At 34.2% G+C, this 25266-nt stretch overlaps 2 protein-coding genes across 2 annotated transcripts in view; both read left to right on the plus strand.

The window, feature by feature from the left end:
• LOC146738024 (dynein axonemal assembly factor 9-like) lies at positions 1–7350 on the plus strand. The gene is made up of 4 exons (XM_085504678.1): positions 1–150; positions 2228–2329; positions 6466–6543; positions 7314–7350. The coding sequence occupies exons 1-4, from the start codon at positions 71–73 to the stop codon at positions 7348–7350; spliced, it is 297 nt and encodes a 98-aa protein (XP_085360804.1). The 5' UTR covers positions 1–70.
• The window catches only part of LOC102801900 (dynein axonemal assembly factor 9-like), a 23861-nt gene continuing 5912 nt past the window's right edge, over positions 7318–25266 (plus strand). The window contains exons 1-25 of the mRNA XM_085504532.1: positions 7318–7342; positions 7629–7753; positions 8106–8202; positions 8856–8934; positions 11945–11972; positions 15033–15169; positions 15776–15818; positions 15951–16006; positions 16151–16289; positions 17705–17786; positions 17893–17938; positions 19502–19586; positions 19904–19986; positions 20248–20338; positions 20532–20643; positions 20839–20909; positions 21060–21110; positions 21325–21415; positions 22038–22141; positions 22389–22535; positions 22649–22728; positions 23305–23406; positions 24400–24508; positions 24764–24852; positions 25059–25217. Of these exons, the coding sequence (XP_085360658.1) occupies positions 7688–7753; positions 8106–8202; positions 8856–8934; positions 11945–11972; positions 15033–15169; positions 15776–15818; positions 15951–16006; positions 16151–16289; positions 17705–17786; positions 17893–17938; positions 19502–19586; positions 19904–19986; positions 20248–20338; positions 20532–20643; positions 20839–20909; positions 21060–21110; positions 21325–21415; positions 22038–22141; positions 22389–22535; positions 22649–22728; positions 23305–23406; positions 24400–24508; positions 24764–24852; positions 25059–25217 (2147 nt within the window). The 5' untranslated portion in view covers positions 7318–7342; positions 7629–7687. The remainder of the gene's footprint in view (positions 7343–7628; positions 7754–8105; positions 8203–8855; positions 8935–11944; positions 11973–15032; positions 15170–15775; positions 15819–15950; positions 16007–16150; positions 16290–17704; positions 17787–17892; positions 17939–19501; positions 19587–19903; positions 19987–20247; positions 20339–20531; positions 20644–20838; positions 20910–21059; positions 21111–21324; positions 21416–22037; positions 22142–22388; positions 22536–22648; positions 22729–23304; positions 23407–24399; positions 24509–24763; positions 24853–25058; positions 25218–25266) is intronic.

A 25266-nucleotide genomic window follows, 5' to 3' on the forward strand; every position in this document is an offset into this window, starting at 1 on the left:
CACGTGACATATTTCAAGATGGCGGTGATTCCATAAAACAAGTTCTCGTCTGGTCTGCATTTTGTATTTCATGTTATCCATAATGCCTCTTAAAAGACCCTCATCTGCCCGTAGAAACATACGACAAGAAACATTCAGCTCTTCTGTGAGGTATGTTTATTAAAAAAATGTATTTGCACTTTGAGAAATATTCTTGTCTTTAAGTTCTTGCAGCGCAGTGGTGCGCCAATCTCGAGTTGACGGGACCGTTTGAGTTTGAAACTAACTCGTGAGCCCTGGCGCAACAACCGATTCGACATTGAGTGTTTATACTGAAAGAATTATTTCAACACAGCTATAAAAGAACCGTTTGCAAAGTGTATGCAAACAATACTGAATTGGTTTCGATTTGACATTGATTTGAAATTTGATTAAATTCCAAGTGTGTAAACTATAGAAATAAAAATAGAATAACTAGAATGCATGCTTTAACATTTATTAACACTGAATACAATATTAAATTTTTTGTGTAATAGTGCTTTTTAAAAATAATAACAAATAATGTGACGTCACTGAGCCCAAACACTTTCGATCTGGTGATCTTGTGCAATAACTGATAAGATGATGAAAAATTATTTTGTCTATCCTGTTACAAGATGTCATGTAGCATTATAATACAACTATAATACTGTGGTGTTTTGATTTTTGTATAAATTGAAATTATTCTTTGGTATAAAATTTTGTGAATTTACTGTTTATTGAGTTAATCATGAGTCACGAGTATTTCATCTTCTATTGTACATGTATTTATAGCAATGAGAGCAAATTCTTCTACTGGTGTTTTTGGTTGTTTGTACCTTCCTTTTCTATTGCCAATTTATGACAACATAATCTAAATTTTGCAATTTTTTTAACTTGTTTTAAGTTTCAAGTTTATTTTTGAAAGTACTGTTCATGTATGTAATTTAGCATTTTCATTTTTGTTTTTAATATTCCAATTTTTCTCATAGTGGTTTTTATTTTTGTTTTTATTTCTAGTTTTGTTAAATTGTGTTCAAGAGTTGTTAACCATGTCCTTGCTTGCATATTGTACTCGTCTTTGTCTTTGTAAGCATAGTATGCTAAGTTACGTTTGTCTATTTTTTGGAGGTATAAATAGTAGTTTATTTTCGAGCTATAGACTTTACCAATGAGAGGTTCTCTAGCGAGCTCCATTCCACATCCTATTTTGCTGTCTCCACATTAAAAATTTGGCAACAGAATTTTAAGGTGAAATTTTGTTTTTTGGTTAAGAAAGATACCCGTATTTCACTAGCATAATAATAATATTTATTAGACGCATACAATCCTTAGAAAAGGATAAAAAGGGTCTTACAAAAGGAAATTTAAAAACTATAAAAAAAAAAACTATTCAAAATCAAAAACAAATATGAATAAACAATAAAGACAATTTGCAACCAATGGTGAATACAGAATAGAAAATGGTCACTAATTGTAACCTAATACACTGATAGTTGTTGATGTTTTGTTTCATAGCTGTTTTTTAAGAAGACAGCTAAGGCTGGTGCTAGAGTATGGTTTCCCATAATCAATATAAATTTATTCTGACTGTTTTCTTTATCAAAATTTGGAACTTTATTTTGTGAAGTGAGGAATAATTTGTCCATATGATGACTGTAAGCGTGGCATTTCATTACAAAATGTTGCTCATCCTCAATTATATTTTGGCTGCACATATCACATGTTCTTTTATCTAGCGACATATTATTATGTCTGCCTTTCTCAATTTTAAGGTCATGGTTGCTTGTCCTGAATTTTGCAATTAACCTTCTAAGACCATGGTTCTGCACATTAATTAAGTAATTTTCAATTTTTAAATCTTGTTTAAATAGTGTGTACTTTGTGAGCATTATCAGCTAACCTATCTGATGTGAGTGATATTGAGCAATTTGATTTAAAATTAACTCCTAAATAGGTGTATTGTTCCTCAATCTTATTTAGATTTTCACTATATTTAAATTGTTTTTATTTGTTTTACATCCAGTCCTGCGGAATATAATAACTTGTGTTCTATATATGTTTGTAGCCCCCAGTTGTTGTTATTCTTACAAAAAGATAATTGAATTTTGTAGTCCTGCTGTTGTTGATAGAAGTGCAATGTCATCTGCATATAGTAGATACTAATTTGAATGTAATGCTATTTTTTTAAAACAGAAGTCAATGAAATGTGGTGTATTCTTTATTTCAGTTGTGCCAGACTACGTAATATTCAGTCATTACTAAAAGGAGGCTCAGCTGCAAGTGATAGCAATCTTGATGCTCTTCTCTGTATTCTGGGCATTGACAGCAGGTGAGATAGACTACCCAAGCTTTCGCTAAGGAGAAACTAATTTTAGCCATAGTGGCAAATTTACTTTAATAAAATCTTAAATAAAATAAACACTTTTTTAGCTACACACAACTTGTGAGAAATGAAAACTTGTTTAACCATGTGCAGCTAGAGAGTGCAGTGAAAGAGAAATGAAAACTTGTTTAACCATGTGCAGCTAGAGAGTGCAGTGAAAGAGAAATGATAACTTGTTTAACCATGTGCAGCTAGAGAGTCCAGTGAACGAGAAATGAAAACTTGTTTAACCATGTGCAGCTAGAGAGTGCAGTGAAAGAGAAATGAAAACTTGTTTAACCATGTGCAGCTAGAGAGTGCGGTGAAAGAGAAATGATAACTTGTTTAACCATGTGCAGCTAGAGTGCAGTGAAAGAGAAATGATAACTTGTTTAACAATGTGCAGCTAGAGAGTGCAGTGAAAGAGAAATGAAAACTTGTTTAACCATGTGCAGCTTGAGAGTGCAGTGAAAGAGAAATGATAACTTGTTTAACCATGTGCAGCTAGAGAGTGCAGTGAAAGAGAAATGAAAACTTGTTTAACCATGTGCAGCTAGAGAGTGCAGTGAAAGAGAAATGATAACTTGTTTAACCATGTGCAGCTAGAGAGTGCGGTGAAAGAGAAATGATAACTTGTTTAACCATGTGCAGCTAGAGAGTGCAGTGAAAGAGAAATGAAAACTTGTTTAACCATGTGCAGCTAGAGAGTGCAGTGTAAGAGAAATGAAAACTTGTTTAACCATGTGCAGCTAGAGAGTGCAGTGAAAGAGAAATGATAACTTGTTTAACCATGTGCAGCTAGAGAGTGCAGTGAAAGAGAAATGAAAACTTGTTTAACCATGTGCAGCTAGAGAGTGCAGTGAAAGAGAAATGAAAACTTGTTTAACCATGTGCAGCTAGAGAGTGCAGTGAAAGAGAAATGATAACTTGTTTAACCATGTGCAGCTGGAGAGTGCAGTGGAAGAGAAATGGAAACTTGTTTAACCATGTGCAGCTAGAGAGTGCAGTGAAAGAGAAATGATAACTTGTTTAACCATGTGCAGCTAGAGAGTGCAGTGAAAGAGAATTGATAACTTGTTTAACCATGTGCAGCTAGAGAGTGCAGTGTAAGAGAAATGATAACTTGTTTAACCATGTGCAGCTAGAGAGTGCAGTGAAAGAGAAATGAAAACTTGTTTAACCATGTGCAGCTAGAGAGTGCAGTGAAAGAGAAATGAAAACTTGTTTAACCATGTGCAGCTAGAGAGTGCAGTGAAAGAGAAATGATAACTTGTTTAACCATGTGCAGCTAGAGAGTGCAGTGAAAGAGAAATGGAAACTTGTTTAACCATGTGCAGCTAGAGAGTGCAGTGAAAGAGAAATGATAACTTGTTTAACCATGTGCAGCTAGAGAGTGCAGTGAAAGAGAAATGAAAACTTGTTTAACCATGTGCAGCTAGAGAGTGCAGTGAAAGAGAAATGATAACTTGTTTAACCATGTGCAGCTAGAGAGTGCAGTGAAAGAGAAATGATAACTTGTTTAATCATGTGCAGCTAGAGAGTGCAGTGTAAGAGAAATAATAACTTGTTTAACCATGTGCAGCTAGAGAGTGCAGTGAAAGAGAAATGAAAACTTGTTTAACCATGTGCAGCTAGAGAGTGCAGTGAAAGAGAAATGATAACTTGTTTAACCATGTGAAGCTAGAGAGTGCAGTGAAAGAGAAATGATAACTTGTTTAACCATGTGCAGCTAGAGAGTGCGGTGAAAGAGAAATGATAACTTGTTTAACCATGTGCAGCTAGAGAGTGCAGTGAAAGAGAAATGATAACTTGTTTAACCATGTGCAGCTAGAGAGTGCGGTGAAAGAGAAATGATAACTTGTTTAACCATGTGCAACTAGAGAGTGCAGTGAAAGAGAAATGAAAACTTGTTTAACCATGTGCAGCTAGAAAGTGCAGTGAAAGAGAAATGAAAACTTGTTTAACCATGTGCAGCTAGAGAGTGCAGTGAAAGAGAAATGATAACTTGTTTAACCATGTGAAGCTAGAGAGTGCAGTGAAAGAGAAATGATAACTTGTTTAACCATGTGCAGCTAGAGAGTGCAGTGAAAAAGAAATGAAAACTTGTTTAACCATGTGCAGCTAGAGAGTGCAGTGAAAGAGAAATGAAAACTTGTTTAACCATGTGCAGCTAGAGAGTGCAGTGAAAGAGAAATGATAACTTGTTTAACCATGTGAAGCTAGAGAGTGCAGTGAAAGAGAAATGATAACTTGTTTAACCATGTGCAGCTAGAGAGTGCGGTGAAAGAGAAATGATAACTTGTTTAACCATGTGCAGCTAGAGAGTGCAGTGAAAGAGAAATGATAACTTGTTTAACCATGTGCAGCTAGAGAGTGCGGTGAAAGAGAAATGATAACTTGTTTAACCATGTGCAACTAGAGAGTGCAGTGAAAGAGAAATGAAAACTTGTTTAACCATGTGTAGCTAGAGAGTGCAGTGAAAGAGAAATGAAAACTTGTTTAACCATGTGCAGCTAGAGAGTGCAGTGAAAGAGAAATGATAACTTGTTTAACCATGTGCAGCTAGAGAGTGCAGTGAAAGAGAAATGATAACTTGTTTAACCATGTGCAGCTAGAGAGTGCAGTGAAAAAGAAATGAAAACTTGTTTAACCATGTGCAGCTAGAGAGTGCAGTGAAAGAGAAATGAAAACTTGTTTAACCATGTGCAGCTAGAGAGTGCAGTGTAAGAGAAATGATAACTTGTTTAACCATGTGCAGCTAGAGAGTGCAGTGAAAGAGAAATGATAACTTGTTTAACCATGTGCAGCTAGAGAGTGCAGTGAAAGAGAAATGAAAACTTGTTTAACCATGTGCAGCTAGAGAGTGCAGTGAAAGAGAAATGAAAACTTGTTTAACCATGTGCAGCTAGAGAGTGCAGTGAAAGAAAAATGATAACTTGTTTAACCATGTGCAGCTAGAGAGTGCAGTGAAAGAGAAATGATAACTTGTTTAACCATGTGCAGCTAGAGAGTGCAGTGTAAGAGAAATGATAACTTGTTTAACCATGTGCAGCTAGAGAGTGCAGTGAAAGAGAAATGAAAACTTGTTTAACCATGTGCAGCTAGAGAGTGCAGTGTAAGAGAAATGAAAACTTGTTTAACCATGTGCAGCTAGAGAGTGCAGTGAAAGAGAAATGAAAACTTTTCTAGCCATGCACACCATTGCAAATTGGCACTGGGGTAGAATAGGGGTGCGTAGCAATCTCTTGAAAAAGTAATCTTAGTGATAAAATAAATTCATCCCAAATACTTTCTTGATGAATAACCTTCACATGATACACAAATATGGTACAATATCAACTATTTATCAATAAAATAACATAACATAACAAACTAACCTTCAACAGTCGATAGCATTGAATAAAGAATGGCAAGAATGAAGCTAAAACTTTTTCTGCCCCTTTATAACAAGATTGTGTAGTTACTGTACGTTGTTTTGTTGATCTGCATATTACAAACTTGTAAATTAGGGAAAGGTATGAAACTCTGAATGTTGACATTTTAACCTATATTTTATATCCATGCCATACGCTACACCTGCCCAATAAACCTCATGCCAAGACACAAAATTCTAAATTACAAAAAGTAACCTACCATGATGTCATAGCTTGTTTATGCTTGCACAAAGAAATGTGCGGCAATGTTGAATCACAGTAATCCTGTGTTTACTAGTTCACTAGTTAAACTTTCGGGGCATTTTCTTCATGTGTATGTTTTTAAAATTATTAAGGTCATTATGAAGTTTATTTATTTGGTATGTACAATTTGTATCACAAAAATTGTATTTTCAAGAGATAAATACGCACCCCTATTCTACACCAATGCCAAAAATCAAAAAATATTTGTCACATTCATAATGCAAATTGAAATTAGCTACTGTAACATACTTTATATTAACATACTTTTTGTTGACGTCATTTTTTTCCCCCTTCATTTTGGCTTTGTGGAGGCTTTTATCAGGTGATGAGTTAATTATTAAGCAATATGTCGTGATATTTGTGAGTGATGACCATGTCCTCAGAAGTGTTCATGGTTTGAAATTAATACTAGCTGTTGTATTCTAGGTATAATGATGGAACAAATGAACTAGTGAATTATCTTTTGTTTGGTTTTTTTGATCTGAGGAAAGATGAAATTGAAAGGCAAGTAATCTCCAGTACTTATAATTGTATTGAGTTTATAAGTTGAATGGGGAACAAAGTTGTATTGTTTGAATTGTAGCCTGTAGCTTGAATTATTATACATGTACCTCATAACTGAATCCTACATTCAACCAACACAGTCTTAAATATCTGAAATGAAATGAAATTATATATACAGGGGTTATGGATCCAATAGTTCTGATGAACTATATCTGTAATCCACACCAAAACAAAAGCGCTCCAAGTAGAATTCATTATTTATTCATTCATTCATTCATTCATTCATTCATTCATTCATTCATTCATTCATTCATTCATTCATTCATCCATCCATCCATCCATCCATCCATCCATCCATCCATCCATCCATCCATCCATCAATCCATTTATTTATTTATTTATTTATTTATTTATTTATTTATTTATTTATTTATTCACCATTAATTTATTCATTCTTTCATTCATTCATGTCTAAACTTTCAAACAAAATTGTACAACTTTAATATCTTTAACTTAGATAATGTATGCATAATGTAATAATAGTTACCCAGTAAATGGAAACTGAAATACAACTGGTCACTGTTTCATTCAGAACAAACAAGTATGAGAGGTTAAATAACAACAAGTTCAAAGGACGACAGTCGTCGTGCCGCATTCTGTTCGATATTGGACTTATAGCGGCGTATATAACATGAAATTCAAACACATGCTGCACGATGACCACGCTTTAAAGATATGTGTCATGTACTTGCTTTTGTGTTTCATTGTAGATCTGGATTTGCTGAAGAGACAGTTGATGGTGAGTAGTGTTATTATAGTACCTGGTAAAATAGACACTCTAAAACAAGCATACTGCAATTTTCGTAATTTAGCTTTGCTGTCATTTGTTGTCGTCACCTTTCACATTGTAGCCTTGTTTTTGAAATCCATAACACCCTTCCATTTCATTTCTCATAGTAAATAACAAATTAGAAAAAAATGATTTTTAGAATTTCAATGGCAAACAAAAGACAAATCAAAGGTACACTGACAATTATTAATATTATATCATTTTGCTATGTCATTCTGATGATTTGTATTTGCAGATCTGATCCTGGTTATCAAGAGAGACAGTGTACATGTGTACTGTAACCCCATCAACTATATGTACTTCCTACCATACATAGCTCACTGGAGAAATCTAAGAATACATTGCATGACTGAGACTGAAGTAAGTAGTTACACCAGTTTACATTTGTAATCTTGTTCTCAGAAGACATACTAATAGTACAGTAAATGCATAGTACTTTGATATACAGTACTGGGTAAGCTGTTTTCTCCAACTGGTGGAAAACTAATTTGTGATGCCATTAATTAAATTATCTTATTGATTCCACCCACCAGATTGTAAATCGAATATGAAAAGATTAGTTCAAACTTCACAAATCATGTTCTTCCAAGGAAAGTAGCATAGTCATAGCTAATTCATGGAACAATGGTTATCTTTATAAGAGTGAATAAAAGTATCCTCTTGTTGTGGCATTGTGTTAGTTCAACTAATAAATGCTGTTTGTTTTTGTCAGTATGAAGATGAAGAAGCAGCAGAAGAATTCAAGATCTACAGTTTCATTGAAATGGTTAAAGACTGCCCCAATATTGGTATACCATACACTGTAAGAGGTAAATCTCAGCTTTACATTCTACAATATCAGACCATTTGTTATTAAGAATTATAATGCACTAATAAATTGTCTGAATGCACAACCTTGTTATTTGTCTGCTGCTCCATATCATATAAATGCTGGTTCAGAAATTAGTTCTCGAAAAGTTTCTGTTGTTAAATCATTTCTATTACCGGTATTATACATCTGTCACCGTAATGCCTTAAGTTACAGTGTGCCGTAATTTTGCGGTATTTTACAGGTTATTTTCATCCTACCATATATTAGGAAATGCTAATTCCAAATATGGAATAATTACATGCTTAAGCATCCTCTAATAATAAAAAACAAACATGGCTGCCACCAGGGTTTGACTGGACTCCACACAAAGAAGTTCGCTGATTCTGTTCTAAAAAAATTGGATTTCGGCATTCCCATGATGTATCCTTAGAAAGAAAAGATGTATAATAATATGGTTATTATGGGGATACCTCAGACAGTACACCGCGTATCCGCTGCATGTTGGTCGATACTCTTGCTGTACTGTCTTCGTGCATACTTTGAGGTATCCTCAAAAATAGTTAAATTAAATGCCAGTGAAAATAAATGGTTTTTCAGTGTGTACATGGTTGTTGACAGTTATATGTAATGTATCCTTGTTTGTTTCTGCAGGTCATCCTCAAAAATTTGATAAATTTGTTATAGAGAAATGGCCCATTGTTCAAGCCTATGCATTGGAAGGTTTTGGAGGGTAAGTGGTAGACTCATGTGGTATTAGTCTTTTAGCCAATTTCAGAAGCTATCATTGGGTAATAAATATTGAAGGATTCTTTGGTTTCACCTGTATTAATGCAGTCTGCAGGAATTGAGAATGGCATCTGATATGAAATTTGAACAAATAATAATCAAATGGTAAGACAAAATTACCACCAATATATTGGAAGTGCTAATAACATGTTTGATACGCATTTACCACAATATTTTACGTAATGATCATAGGTCCCAAATTTGATATTTGGTACGCATTTACCACAATATTTCACGTAATGATCATAGGTCCCAAATTTGATGTTTGGTACGCATTTACCACAATATTTCACGTAATGATCATAGGTCCCAAATTTGATGTTTGGTACGCATTTACCACAATATTTTACGTAATGATCATAGGTCCCAAATTTGATGTTTGGTACGCATTTACCACAATATTTCACGTAATGATCATAGATCCCAAATTTGATGTTTGGTACGCATTTACCACAATATTTCACGTAATGATCATAGATCCCAAATTTGATGTTTGGTACGCATTTACCACAATATTTCACGTAATGATCATAGATCCCAAATTTGATGTTTGGTACGCATTTACCACAATATTTTACGTAATGATCATAGATCCCAAATTTGATGTTTGGTACGCATTTACCACAATATTTCACGTAATGATCATAGATCCCAAATTTGATGTTTGGTACGCATTTACCACAATATTTCACGTAATGATCATAGATCCCAAATTTGATGTTTGGTACGCATTTACCACAATATTTTACGTAATGATCATAGATCCCAAATTTGATGTTTGGTACGCATTTACCACAATATTTTACGTAATGATCATAGATCCCAAATTTGATGTTTGGTACGCATTTACCACAATATTTCACGTAATGATCATAGGTCCCAAATTTGATGTTTGGTACGCATTTACCACAATATTTTACGTAATGATCATAGATCCCAAATTTGATGTTTGGTACGCATTTACCGCAATATTTTACGTAATGATCATAGGTCCCAAATTTGATGTTTGGTACGCATTTACCACAATATTTTACGTAATGATCATAGATCCCAAATTTGATGTTTGGTACGCATTTACCACAATATTTCACGTAATGATCATAGGTCCCAAATTTGATGTTTGGTACGCATTTACCACAATATTTCACGTAATGATCATAGGTCCCAAATTTGATGTTTGGTACGCATTTACCACAATATTTCACGTAATGATCATAGGTCCCAAATTTGATGTTTGGTACGCATTTACCACAATATTTTACGTAATGATCATAGATCCCAAATTTGATGTTTGGTACGCATTTACCGCAATATTTTACGTAATGATCATAGGTCCCAAATTTGATGTTTGGTACGCATTTACCACAATATTTTACGTAATGATCATAGATCCCAAATTTGATGTTTGGTACGCATTTACCACAATATTTCACGTAATGATCATAGATCCCAAATTTGATGTTTGGTACGCATTTACCACAATATTTTACGTAATGATCATAGATCCCAAATTTGATGTTTGGTACGCATTTACCACAATATTTTACGTAATGATCATAGATCCCAAATTTGATGTTTGGTACGCATTTACCACAATATTTCACGTAATGATCATAGGTCCCAAATTTGATGTTTGGTACGCATTTACCACAATATTTTACGTAATGATCATAGATCCCAAATTTGATGTTTGGTACGCATTTACCGCAATATTTTACGTAATGATCATAGGTCCCAAATTTGATGTTTGGTACGCATTTACCACAATATTTTACGTAATGATCATAGATCCCAAATTTGATGTTTGGTACGCATTTACCACAATATTTCACGTAATGATCATAGGTCCCAAATTTGATGTTTGGTACGCATTTACCACAATATTTCACGTAATGATCATAGGTCCCAAATTTGATGTTTGGTACGCATTTACCACAATATTTCACGTAATGATCATAGGTCCCAAATTTGATGTTTGGTACGCATTTACCACAATATTTTACGTAATGATCATAGATCCCAAATTTGATGTTTGGTACGCATTTACCGCAATATTTTACGTAATGATCATAGGTCCCAAATTTGATGTTTGGTACGCATTTACCACAATATTTTACGTAATGATCATAGATCCCAAATTTGATGTTTGGTACGCATTTACCACAATATTTCACGTAATGATCATAGGTCCCAAATTTGATGTTTGGTACGCATTTACCACAATATTTCACGTAATGATCATAGGTCCCAAATTTGATGTTTGGTACGCATTTACCACAATATTTTACGTAATGATCATAGATCCCAAATTTGATGTTTGGTACGCATTTACCACAATATTTCACGTAATGATCATAGATCCCAAATTTGATGTTTTGGTACGCATTTACCACAATATTTCACGTAATGATCATAGGTCCCAAATTTGATGTTTGGTACGCATTTACCACAATATTTCACGTAATGATCATAGGTCCCAAATTTGATGTTTGGTACGCATTTACCACAATATTTTACGTAATGATCATAGATCCCAAATTTGATGTTTGGTACGCATTTACCACAATATTTCACGTAATGATCATAGATCCCAAATTTGATGTTTGGTACGCATTTACCACAATATTTCACGTAATGATCATAGGTCCCAAATTTGATGTTTGGTACGCATTTACCACAATATTTCACGTAATGATCATAGATCCCAACAAAACTTTGGTACAATTTTAAAAGTACACAAATAATGCTATTTTTGTTTAACACATTGACAGTTTTGCTAGTGTTAAGTGAAAAGTTTTGTGGTTGGATCACCCACACAAGTACCTTATAGAGAACACTGGCATGCTTTTGATCCACTCTTTGTTTAAATAATCTTTTTGTGCTGATCATTTACCTTAAGTTTATTCTACTTTATTATTGTGAACTGATTTAAATACATCTCTTTTTCTATATAGAGGTGGATTCTTTACATTAAAGCATGAGGTAAGGTAAACAGCACAAGTACCGTATTTATCCGGGTATAAGCCCAGGGTCCTGAACATGGAAAATTGCCAAAAAGAAGGGGTGGGCGTTTGCCAGGAGATCCCCTGCAAAAAACACGAAAATTCGCGAAAATTGACAACACACAGATTGAACTGTGGCAGGGAATAGAACGGCAAATGAAAACATGCAACGGAAATAAATAAACAATATGCAACACTAGAAGTAAAACAAAAATAATGTATTGCTTATAATGTGACAAATAAACCAGAAATAATAAAAATCGACAGTGAGGAATCATTTGAATTAGGATTTTCCCGCCGACAAACACGCCCAATACGCGTGAACTCAATATGAATTAAAATGTCAGGGGTTAAACTGCGTAAAATGATTTCCGGTCTCGGCAAATTACGAATCAACCGTCATACAAGATCAATAATAATTTCCAAATTTACACAGTAAAAATTATAAAAATCCATAGCTGTTTGAAAAAACTTCTCAGATCTTTATTTGTACGTTCATTGCCATCTTCGTCAAACTCAAAACCCTCAAATGTCCAAGTCGGCGTCACTGTAGCCGTCGAATAAAATCCCTACAACTTATTCCTGAAGTTCGTCGATATCGTCCAACACAATTTGGACTTAGCACTTTTAATCCACGGATTTCGCAGTCTGTCAGCTTGGCATTTTTCATTCATGTCTAATCATAATAAAGAGACAAGAAAAATGGGGTCGCTCTGCTGCGATGGCACACGATGCTTTTGTTTACAGTCCAGTAATCATCTTTGACCTTTATGCATCTGCTTTACTGATCATCTTGAATTTTCAAGGTGAATGTTCCGGCGAAGCACTCCACTATCACCTTGAAGTATTTCATTAGGACTATGTGTATGTGACAATGCCCTCACAGTTTAGAATCAGTTTAACAACAGCCAATCATATTACTTCTTTCTTCAACGCGCTTAGCCAAGCTATCAAAATCACTGAAGACGCGCACCACTCTACCATGTATTTCTATGGACTCTGCGCGAGCTGATGTACACTGATCAAAAAGCCGATGAAAATAGCTAAAATCGAGAAAACAGCACAAACTTAACTTTGAAGCAATCCAACCAAATTTAAATATGTTGCATATGTAGGGGGGTGACAACAACCATCCCAAAATACCGTTTTCTGAGAATTTATTGGCCTTTGTTTTCACCATGATGGTTGCCAGGCGAAAATGCCTGACCCGAGAATAAATGTCGCTGAGCACAGCTAAAGATGTGTTGGCTTGAATGTCGAGGCGATACAGCAACAATATCCATACATCATGCAACTCACTGATATTCAGACCAAAGCTATTCAAGCTTTACTTAATAATAGTGGTAATAGTGTTGTCACCACTGTTGACTATTATAGAAGAGTAGGTGTTATACCCCAAACACATATCGGCAGTAATGAAGCCGAAAACATCAGAAATGCAGAGCTCCGAGCGCTTGTAACAAAGCTTTCTATTGGTCAGTAAACTTTCTATCGCGCAACCACGTGACATACACGGTTATGAATGGTTTTACCGCACAGTGTTGTAGAGGGAGGAATCTCCGAACGAAACAACACCGTGCAGGCGGACGATGTTACTGATTGGCTAAGAATGACATCACTACTAGTATTTCATCATAAAGGTCAAATCGTGACATTGCTTTCTTATCAGACTCGACGCTTATTAATCACGGTGAAAGTTATCATTCAGCAAGTTCCGTCGGTAGGAATGTCTCACTATATGGATATCGCGGGGAACTTGAAATAGGAAGTTTTTTTTATCCAAGGACAGAAGAATAGTTTTCATGACAGGAATGCAATAGCGGTGATAAAAGATGGTAAAAAAGTTGGCAGTCTTCGCCGTGACATTGCAAAATTGCTGGCCCAAGTTATGGATTCGCAAGCTGCTACAAAATAATTTATAAAGCCAAAATAACGTGATTTCAATCATTCTCCCAGGTACGGGTTGCTACAATATTGCAACATTGTTTTCATTGTCAACGACGCTAAAGCCGAACGAGTACGACACTTGCTTAGCGGCTCTCCTTATACGATTTGCTTGAATCGTTTCTAAGGAAGCACAAACAAAACGGCTGGCCTTTTTTAGGGCCACGGCATATTTCAAAAAGAGAAGTATCACGACAGACTTCAAGAAAGTCAACTAACTGTTAATACAACCACAGTCAACGAATGGAAAATAGTTTTTTTTGTTTTGTGTAGTAAAAGACCCCCTGGGCGTGTGCACAGATATGACCTTAACTTCTTTATTGTGTCAAAAGTGGAGGGTGGGCGTTTGTCCAGGCATGGGCTCTTACCCGGATAAGTATTGTAATGTGTTTATAGTATTGTATAGGATAAAGAGTATGAGGACTCTTTTGAGATATAAAGTTAGACCCAAGATAAATAAAATGTAAAGGCCACGGGCTAAGACATTTCAGTGCATGGAGGACTGATACTACATGAATAGACTGCTAATTGCTATACAAGATTATACACCAAAAATAAATAATTGGAATGAACCAAATGATATAGATAAATCCCGATTTACTCTGATTATAGGAGTTAATACATGTGGGGGGGGGGAGTAAAAGACCATTTCAATTATAGAAAGTTCTCTAAAGTTTCAGTAGTTTGCCCTATGTTATTGCATGAGTGATAAAATATGTTCTCACAACTCCTGCATATCAATTTCAAATCAACACACATTCATCAAAATGCCATACCCATGAAAGTGTTTTAAGGTTACTCGACTCACAATTATTAAGGACTATGAACTTTTTTTTTGATAACTGTAAGTTAGGGTCATGTCTGATTTGATTTTTGTATTTTAATGATGAATTTATCCTTCATGAATTACTATTCATTGTTAAAATAACGGAAATCATGGATAATGCAGACCAGTCAGAAATTTTATTTTGTAAATTGTCTAGACTGCATATGGAGAAGCACTATTGGTGATTCATAGTGTAATATTTTTGAAGTTAATGCATGCATGCATAGTTAAGATGTCATGAGACTCAAGATCTTCACTTGATTGTTTCAGCTTTTTGATGCCAGTGCAGAATGTCACTGTGTGTACAGCATGGTAGATCCAGTTAATTTAGAACAGTTGGTCACTGAACAGTTACCATTATTTGAACGTCAATGGAAATCAATGGTGGCCAATGTAGATGTTAAACAGTAAGTCGTCATACGTTCAACAATTATTATTATTAAATGTAGATTCTGAAAGTAAAAGTAGCCTGAGCACCAGAGGTGCGTTCATTAAAGAAATTATTCATAAGTGTTTTTCTGTCAATTTGACAGGCATTTTGTAGCCTTATTTAACAATGCTAAAAGGTGATTTTCCAGCATAACTAAACAATTTGTGCTATCCAAAATACATGTTTAAATATTATTTCTATAGAGAGAAAACATGTCTTGAAGTATTTCAAAATAAAAATTAATGAGTTGTCCAGAATGGAAAGCTTTGTGATAATGGGAAATAATATGGCTTTGTCATATTATTTAAAAAATTCAATTTTCTAAAATTTAAATATGTAACTGGTCTGGGAGAACCTTGCTGCTTTTTAATCAATTTTTCAGAGATTTTCTAATTTTTCTTTTTCTTTTGTATTTTAATTTTAGTGTGTCTTATTTTATTTGTCTTTTGTAATCATTTTTTACTATACTAAACCCACAGATGGTTAAGTTGCATAATAAAGTTATTATTATTATTAACACCATATCATTTAACAATGTGGTGATTTTAAACAATCTTATCAAGATTTCCATATCTTTTTGCAGAGCCTCAGGGTTGTCCACATTGTCTGAATCTTCCATTTGTGAGGTAAGCATTTTACTCTGTAAATTTCTCGAACATTTTGTTGAGATCATGTATAATGGCGAGTCACAGTGACTGTATGACATATATTGGTAATTTTTAGTGAAGGTTAATATAAATGTTTTGTTTTTTATACAGCCATTGAAAAGTTACTATAACCATGGACTTATGTCTCGGATGGAAGAAGAATTGAAGTGAGTATTCAATTATAATACCTGAACTTTTAATTTCATTTTACTTTACATCATTGTATACTTTGCATTGGACCCATATTAAACATGGCACAACATAACCACTGTTTTACTTTATTTGTTAATAATATTCCTATTTTATCTCAGTATTAAGAGACCATTTGTATTGTTTGGGACTAAGAGTGAGAGGAGTAGACTAACTCGTGCTAGGAGTAGGGGAATTACTGACAGTGATGATCCAATTGTTGGTACTGCTGGCATCAATGGTAAACACCCAACCCATATGGTAAGTGTTATTGTAGTCAATCCCTGTTCGACTTTCACAAGCCGATTTCATTCAAACTTGTACACATACATCATACATACATATATGATCCAATTCAAGATCATTCATCAAAATCAAGCATATCTGCCATTCCGAAACCAGATCTCGGTCATGCACTGACATATTTCATTTAAACTTGGTATGTTCATTGAACGTAATGGGTCCTTGATGCACATCATTTTTTTGACTGGTGGCCATTTTGTTTCAATGGACATACCCTGGTACCAAGTTTAATGAAATATGCCCAACATACACATGATATCCAGTTATGGAAAGGCATTCTGCCATTTTGAATTGGATCATGAAACAAATTATGTACTCATGTATGATATGATGTGTGATGTATGTGTTAAGTCTGAATGTGATTGGTCAAAATCTGTCAGTGGTACCGATGCGACAGAAAACATAGTTGTTTGATAAATATTTGACCAGGCGGTAACAAGTTGTAATAGTTGAACCCATCTGAAACCCTGGTTCATTGTTTTGATTAACTGTCACGTGGGGAGGGTAGTTAACTTTATTGTGTCTACAACTGTCACTGGAGTGTCTTGGAAAGTGTCTGGAGATGTTGCAAAGTCCTTCAGTAATTGCCTACCGGGTGCGAGAGTTAGGTGTATGTAAATATCTTGCGCCTGCTGTAAAAGAAAATTGATACTTGTTTACTATATATTGTTGTCTAAGTATGTAGAAGAATATACATTGTCAAGTAAACAGTTGTATCACTATAAAGCAGTAATGCCTATCTTTGAGAGGAATACAAGAACATGAATATACAAGCACTTTAATGCCTGTGTTGATGTGAATTTCAGTTTATAAGCTGGTGCAGTAGTTTATTTTATTTTTAACTTTTCATTTAGTTTTGTTCTTATTTTTGTTTGAAGTATTTCTCTATTACTTTTGTACATAAGATAAAGTTGACACTTTTTTCATTTCGGTATAATAAAGATTATTATTTATTTGTGTGCATTACTAATAGATAATATGTCATTTATTATTGATGTACACAGCAGGTTTAAGTCTAAAGTTTTGAATAATATTATTATTGTGATAATAATATGATTGTTTCTTTGAAATTTTTGTTGTTTTTAGTGACAACATCACATTTATGGGTTTCTAGAAAGAAGGTCCATAAACAATAGTTATGACAAACCTACCACAAGAGGGCATAATACTAGAAATACCCCTGCTTTTTTGTGTGTGACAGACCTGTTTTTAAAAAGTACTAACCTCCTCCAGATTTGTTAATATAATGTTTTACAGAGTTTATAGTGACAAATGGGGCATTTATGAACAACTAGATCTGCAATACTTTGATTCAGGTTAAATGTACATCATTCTTAGATGAGGACTGAGCCATTTTATAATTTCCTTTCCAGGTTTGCCAGTCAGTTTCTCCTAGAGGCCCAATATGCTGTGCAAGAACATATTTCTTCAGCAGTGGACACATTCCATATCCAGGTAATTATGCAAACTGGTTTTATGAATTATTTTGAGATACATATAAAGTATCAAGAAAATTTTCCTGACTAGTATGTATTGATCTCAATTTTATTGCATTCTACAGTTGCTGGAGGTGCAGGAGATCTGTCAAGGGATAAAACAGACCTCAGGTAAAGCCTCCGTCATTAATTATGTAAGGTTGCTGTGGATACTTAAAACATGTACAGCCAACATAATCTCTTGTTAAACATTCACTCAATGAAAGTTTTCAAGTGTGAAATAAAAATGTACCAAACTATATAAACTAATAAGTGTGAATTTTGTGCACAATTATTGAAATCACAATTCACTCCTCTTGCTGTGTGCATGTTTTAATAATCCACTGCCCCTATAAAACACTACGATCATTTATTTTAGTTACATTCATACATGTGTATTCAGTATCTGCTGAATTGGAGTCAAATACCACATAGCTTACAATTATCCCTATATTCTCTGTTTGATGTTAGGCGTTTTAGTAGGTGATGCCATGTAATATAGAGGGGAGGCAAGGGGGGTAGCTGGTACGGTTTTACGGGAAATAAAAAGGGCTTTTTACAATTTACAAGGAAAAAGACGTTTTTACAGTTTACAATGTTAAAAAATGGAACATTGAATGGTCCAAAGAGCTCTCCGACTCAAATCTCCGCCATTACTGCGCCGTGTGTAGAGACGCATGCGCATATTACCCTCCTAATGCTCTTCATTCGGTTAGAGGGCCTTTTACGTCTTGGACATTCAATTTTGTAGTGAATTGTGTCATCTAGTCCTTTTATAGTTTCTGAAATGTAATTTCCCTGGATTGTTTTTTACGATTGTTTTATTTGGATGTAAATTCTTGTACGTACCGAGAAAAATGACACATTTTTACAGTGTACGAAAAAAATATTTGATTGATTACATTGTACGTCTAGCCTGTGATTATAGAATTACGGAATTTATTTTTTCTATTTACGTTGTACGAACAAAAAAATATTGCAATTACGTTGAACAAAAATAACCCTTGCCCCCCCCACTCCCCCCCCCCCCCCTCCGCAATATAGTGTAATGTATGTTTTTATTATATTTCTGAGAATGCTGTGCAAGGAGTAAACTGTGTTCATATTAAGATGAAGTACTACATAGAATAATGTTTTCTTGTTTGGAACATCTTACATGTTTTGGCAGATCCAACTTGAGTGAAATGGCTTTTTAAAATTTACCTAACTGATGAACATTTAACATGTTTTGTCAAGACCTGTGCCAATATATAGTGTCAATACTCACATTTATGCAGTAGCTTTGTGGACCACAGTTTTTCAACTTTTCATAATCCTGGGGATGCATTTATAGGAAAGATTTGTTTACTCACAGTGGAACTTTTAAAATATTTACTACAGCAACAACTCACAAGTTTATAAGTTTTACTCATGCATAAAATTATTGCCTATATTCTCCTATCATATTCTTCTGTCTTCAAAAGCAGCACATTTGATGTGCCGTATTTGCTTTATTAGTAGCGAATGAGTTGTGGACAACATATAATAAATGCTATTTTTGATTCATGCACACATCTATTGGAGAGGCACCTATATAGCACAAATACAGTATTGACAGTTTTATAAATCTTACTACTGTACGTGATTAAGCTGGTAAAAACACCATGTTAAAGTATCTATGAGGAAAGGTAATATTTTTCTGATAATTTTTTTCAGTATTATGAACAAACTATATGTAGAAGGTATCCATGCTGTATTGACGGCTATTCAAGTTTATTGTAAAACACACAGTATACAAAAGGTATGTGTGTATACCAGTATAATAACAACAATAATAATAATAATATTTATTAAGCCTTTAGAATGGCAACAAAAGCAAACAAAAGAAATAAAAGAAAAGAAAAATATCATACATATGAATAAAAATTAAAGTTGATAATAAATCTCATGGTGAATTCATACAACTTTCATTTCTGTGTTTAAAAAGATGTTCAAGAAATTTTCATACCTCTTTAAAAACAATCTTCCCCAACTCATAATTCATATTCCATGGAATGTCACCAGAGAGCAAATTAAATTGTGTAGATTCTTATATTCTGTATGAATTACACCTTACAGGCTGAGACTGTTATGTTTGATACTTTGAAAAGAGAATGTGAAAGAAATAAACTGCCTCTTGGTAGCTTGTTTGCATCATCAAGGTAGGTGTTGGAGTATCATAATGCTATTAATTAGATCATCAACAATAATTATTTTTTGACAGGTTGAATTATCAGAGTGAATTTTTGTCAGTGTAACATTATTGTCAATAGAGGTCATTTCAAAAAGAAAAGTGTGAAGTCGTAAAATTCAAAAAAATCTTATTTCTCATTCCCAAGAGGACATACCAGGAGAGTTAAAAATTAATTATTTATATTTGAGTAGAATATACACACAATTGATTTTGTGACTATCCTTTGCAGAGATTATATTGAGTTTAGAATAGGTGCAGTTGATATGGAAGGACAAGAAGTATCATTAACAGAAGGACAACGATCTCCATTTCTTAAAATAGTAAGTAAGATAGCATATATCATATCATTCTGTGATCACAAGAAATCTCACAAAATTTTCTCAGACAACAGTACACGTGTCCCAAAACTTGGTAATGGTACTGTGGATATCAATAGTAGTCAGATACATGTTGTATAATGTTTTAATATTTGTCATGGATTCCTTTAATACAATTTTTGTTATTCACTTTCAGGCTCAGCTATCACTCTTTAACATTCCCAGTATTGAGCATAAGAATGAAACAATGGGATCTGTTTTGTTCACGGAAACATTCATGGATTCCAATTTACAAGTGTTAAATCAAGGTAATTGTTATTTTTTTTTTCCTTTAGTCATTTTGATCTATATTACTGTCTCTTGGGTGTTGACATTGAAAGTGATTTATCTGGTTGTCTCTGTAGATGTATGAGTTCATCTCAAAGATGGAATGGATACTTGGGAATCACAAACAAAACCTAAGCTTGCTTTTGTACTAATCATTTTCAATAAAAATTTTTTAGATGGTACTTCTTCTGTTGACCATCAGTGCCTTGTGCTGACTGAACACCTTCCAAGATATATTTCCTGGGCTGTGAGTATATATATATATTGGAGAGTTGTAATTCTTATATGCATATCATATATTAAATAAATGTTAAACGTTGAATAATCACATTATTTTTCACTACGAAGAAAAGCAAAAGCTTTCTTTTCAGCCTTAATGTTTAATTTATCATCCCAGGCTACTGAAAATGATATTAAGATGTCGAAGGAAGTTGGATCATTCATCAAAGTAAGTTCAGTAAGTGTTGAGTGTATGCAACCAATGTCATGTTACAGATACATGTATCTTGGAGAACCTCTTGTGTCAACAGTTTTATGCATGCATACAGTATATGTATTTCTTGCATTCAAGATAGATGTATCTTTTAAACTGTGTCATGTGATCAGATCAAACAAAATCTGATGTGATCAGATGCTAAATCATAGATATTGTATTTCTATAGATGTCTGGTGAAACTCACTATGGTAGAGTGCTTATTAATGGTGAATCTGCTCATGTTTTTACAAGTAATCAACTAGCAATACCTGAAGAAGGTAAGAACAACGCTATCTATGCATACCTGGAAAGTAGCATTGCATTCATAGCTAGATTGTTCACATTTACATTTGAACCCAAATACATATTTCCTGCTATTCACACAAATTTAGACCATTAAATATTTGACATATAATACATGTAGTACAATAAGCTATTACAGACAGCTACTGGTATATGAATGATTTTTAAAGTACAATTATACTAAAGTATCAAAATTGCCAGCCAAGTTAGTGATTTAATATGTGTGTCTGGAGATTGTTGCACGTTTGGAAGATCAGTCAAGCCAACCTGAATAGGAGATGCATTATCTTTCAATTTATTTCATCCAATCATATAAATTGCTGTATGACAATAGCAAAGTTATTCAAAACACAGTTTCTGGTGTGTCTAGTGGGTGGTATATTGCGCGTAAATGTGTGCATTTAGCAGAACCATACACTCTTGTGAAAATGGTTCTATCTAAACAGTTCTATTTACTGAATGATCTTGAAACGTGCGTTGTAAATCAGTCAGCAACTTAGGCCAAGACCCAAGTACATGCATTATAAGACCATCATTAATCATATAATTTATATGCCATACCAATTAAGCAAATATTTGTTTTTTTATTTTCTTCAGGTAAATTTTATGTATACGAGAAAGGAATTGTGTTCCAGCATAATAGATTTGGACCGATTGTGCTACCGAAAACACACATGGAAAAATTAAACTTCTATGATGGGGTAAGACATCTGTGAATATTTCTAACTTGAATTGCCAGAGATGACATTGTTAGCTGCGAGTAGACTTTCAAGGGGCCATGTGATTGTAACACCAACACAGCAAAGTTTGTTGTTCTTATCTGGGTCATGTGGGTCCCTGGCTGGTAATAATGTTTAAATAGATAATGTAAAATTTCAATTTACTCTATATTAATTGATTACATAATTTGTTCATTATCATAATAAATATTTGTATTTTTAAATTTAGGATTCACCTAGTGTAGTTGCATTGATAATTGTTACCTACAAGGCCTCGTTCTGGCAGTGGCTTCCTTTACAGAACCAAAGCAAAGACAATATACTGGTATTTGCATTAACTCCTCGTACCAAGGCATACAAAGCTTTCTTTTCTGAGGTAAAGTACATCAATTCATTTGTCTGCACATTCACCCAGTAATGTTGGACCAAAACAATATCAAGTACAGTCCTTCTATAGACCGGTATAATTTGTTTCTTATAAATTCTTAGGTGCTCAGTGTGTGGCAGAAAACAGAAGATGAACCAGCTATGGTAATGGCTGAGAAATTACCTGAAAAATATATTCATGTGTAAGTAAAGATATGACAGCAGAGGTTGAAATTTTCAGAGGCCACAATAGCAATAGGGGATTTTCCGTTCAACTGCGAGATCTCGTGAGATGCATGAAAGACACGCATCGAATGTCTGCCACAAAAATCGAACGATTTGATTTTGAACTCGAATTTCTTTATTTCGTAGCTTACATCGACCAGCCGATCTTCGACAGAGGAATATTGTCTATCAACAAATGTGTACAGCGCATTATTAAGCATGGAAATGTCCCCAAACTATTTTCGCGTTTGTCGAATCCCACACGATGTTTGATGCCATTACGACACTATGACCTTTGTATGTCCTGTTTTTACGTTCGATTTCACGCATAACACGTGATTCTCGCAGTGAACGGAAAATGGTCTATTGCCTAAATGCCCAACCTCACTGCCCTTCAATTTTTACTTCAACATTTCAACGAGACAAGTATTTTTAACTTGTTTTACCTCAAAAATAAGTGTCCATACAATTTCATGTACTGTGACAGTCTGATCAAATGATCACCATATGCACAATGCAAGCTCACATTTCTTTTTTTAATTATTGTATTTCAGACATAATGAACTACAAAATGCCTATAATATGGAACATGGAAGTCCGTCCCGACATATCACACCCATGGTAAAAGCAGAAGCAATAATTCCAAAATTGAAAGAGTAAGTATTATTTCTAATTCACCAACTATTTAAAATTGAATCAATTGAGGACAAAGTGCTGGTAAACTGTAAACCACCTGTTACTGAGGCTATCCTCGGGGGCGGACATCCTGGCATTTTCACTGCCTGGCAACCATTGCGGTGAAAACAAAGGCCAAAAACTCACAGAAAACGGTACTTTGGGATGGTTGTTGAAACCCCCCTGAACAGTGTAACAAGATTAGCCCTGCGTGTGTAACATATATAAATTTGATTGTTCAGGATTACTTCAAAGTTAAGTTTGTGTTGTTTTCTCAATTTCTCACCGACTCGGCCTGCATTCCACAGCAGCGCGCACAGAGCCCATAGAAATGCATGGTACAGTGGTGCGCTTCTTAGCAACGTGGAGCGTCTTGTGACGTAGCTCAGCCCCTGAGGATACAGTCACACTAAACCACTGCTCAGTCATACTTTAAGGTAGTAGACTACCATTAAAAGGGATTGTTTCCTTGACTTTCACAATGTAGTTTTATTTTGTTGTTGGTGACAGTCACAAAAGAAAATCACTAAACTACTTTTTGTGGAACAAATGGTCAAACCTCCATGAAAATGGTATCATCATGTCTCAAAATTTTGTTTAGTAATATATTCATATGAGATTATAAGATTATGGTTGTTTGAATTATTAGGAAATTTTGATGAATACTATTTATTTTCCATGAAATAATGCTTTAACATATATTCCTATTGAAACAGTTCCAAAAATGACAATTTTGTTAGCTCGATTGTCGACTTTGAGTGGAACTTATCATATGAGTGATTGTCTGTCGCCGTCGTCCAGTGTCCGTCGTCTGCATCAAGTTTTTACTTTTTGACTATTTCTTAAAACTACAAGCCTGACTGCTTTGATACATGGTGTATATGTACCTCGGGTAGACCTCTCTTAGATTTGTTCATTTCATGATGATATCTTCAAAATATGATACGAAAATGTAATGTTTTATTCATCATCAGGTTTGTTAGTCACCACTCAGTGACAAGTGTTGGTAATAGCTGTGTACCTCATGATGATCTATCAGCAGTTTTAAATCAACCATATGATCCAGGAAATTTTCAAGATGAGGTGAGATAATTTAGTTCCTAGTTTGTCACTATTGGAATACTAATTTATCTCTGTCCAGTAATATGAGATGAGTAGTGTATTGCATATATAAACCTTAATCTGATGTCCAATCAGGATTTTATTTTATTATATTTTATTTTATTCAAGGCAGCAATCTATCATACATTACATACCTTCCATATCGAATTGTAACTGTACTACTGAGATAGATGTATATAATTGTGTATAATATTTATGTATCTTTGTACATTGTAGATAATTATAACAATATTATCTGGTATACCAGGCAGTCATAAAGAAAACTTATGTACCACATTGACCAACCTTGCTAAAGAACAAAATAGGTGAGTGTAATAAATATACCGTACACACTGTACTAAAGTTGAAGAGAAAAACAAAACAAAACAGAAAAAACTTAGTCATTACACATATGTTTTCCCATTGTGATATAACATTGTTGACACAATTGCCTTAAGAGTTTTTCAACATTTTAAATTTCTCACTGTTTAATTTTAAATAATTTTTGTTTTTCTTTACACACCTCTGTTAGATGGATCACACTAAAACCGGCATTGGATTTTGTAGATGGATTCAATACTCAAAGTTTGCAAAACTCACTGACTTCAATCGTAACAGCCAGCAGAAAACGTAGTGGCAGAGCTAGTGCATCATCCAGGAAAAAACAAAGAGTACTTATCATGACACCAAGGTAGGTAAAAATCATTAGTCATACAGTTACATTCTACTGTAATGGTAAT

Source organism: Saccoglossus kowalevskii, chromosome 10 (genome assembly GCF_978046115.1).
Source record: "Saccoglossus kowalevskii chromosome 10, keSacKowa6.1, whole genome shotgun sequence".
NCBI classification, from domain to species: domain Eukaryota; kingdom Metazoa; phylum Hemichordata; class Enteropneusta; family Harrimaniidae; genus Saccoglossus; species Saccoglossus kowalevskii.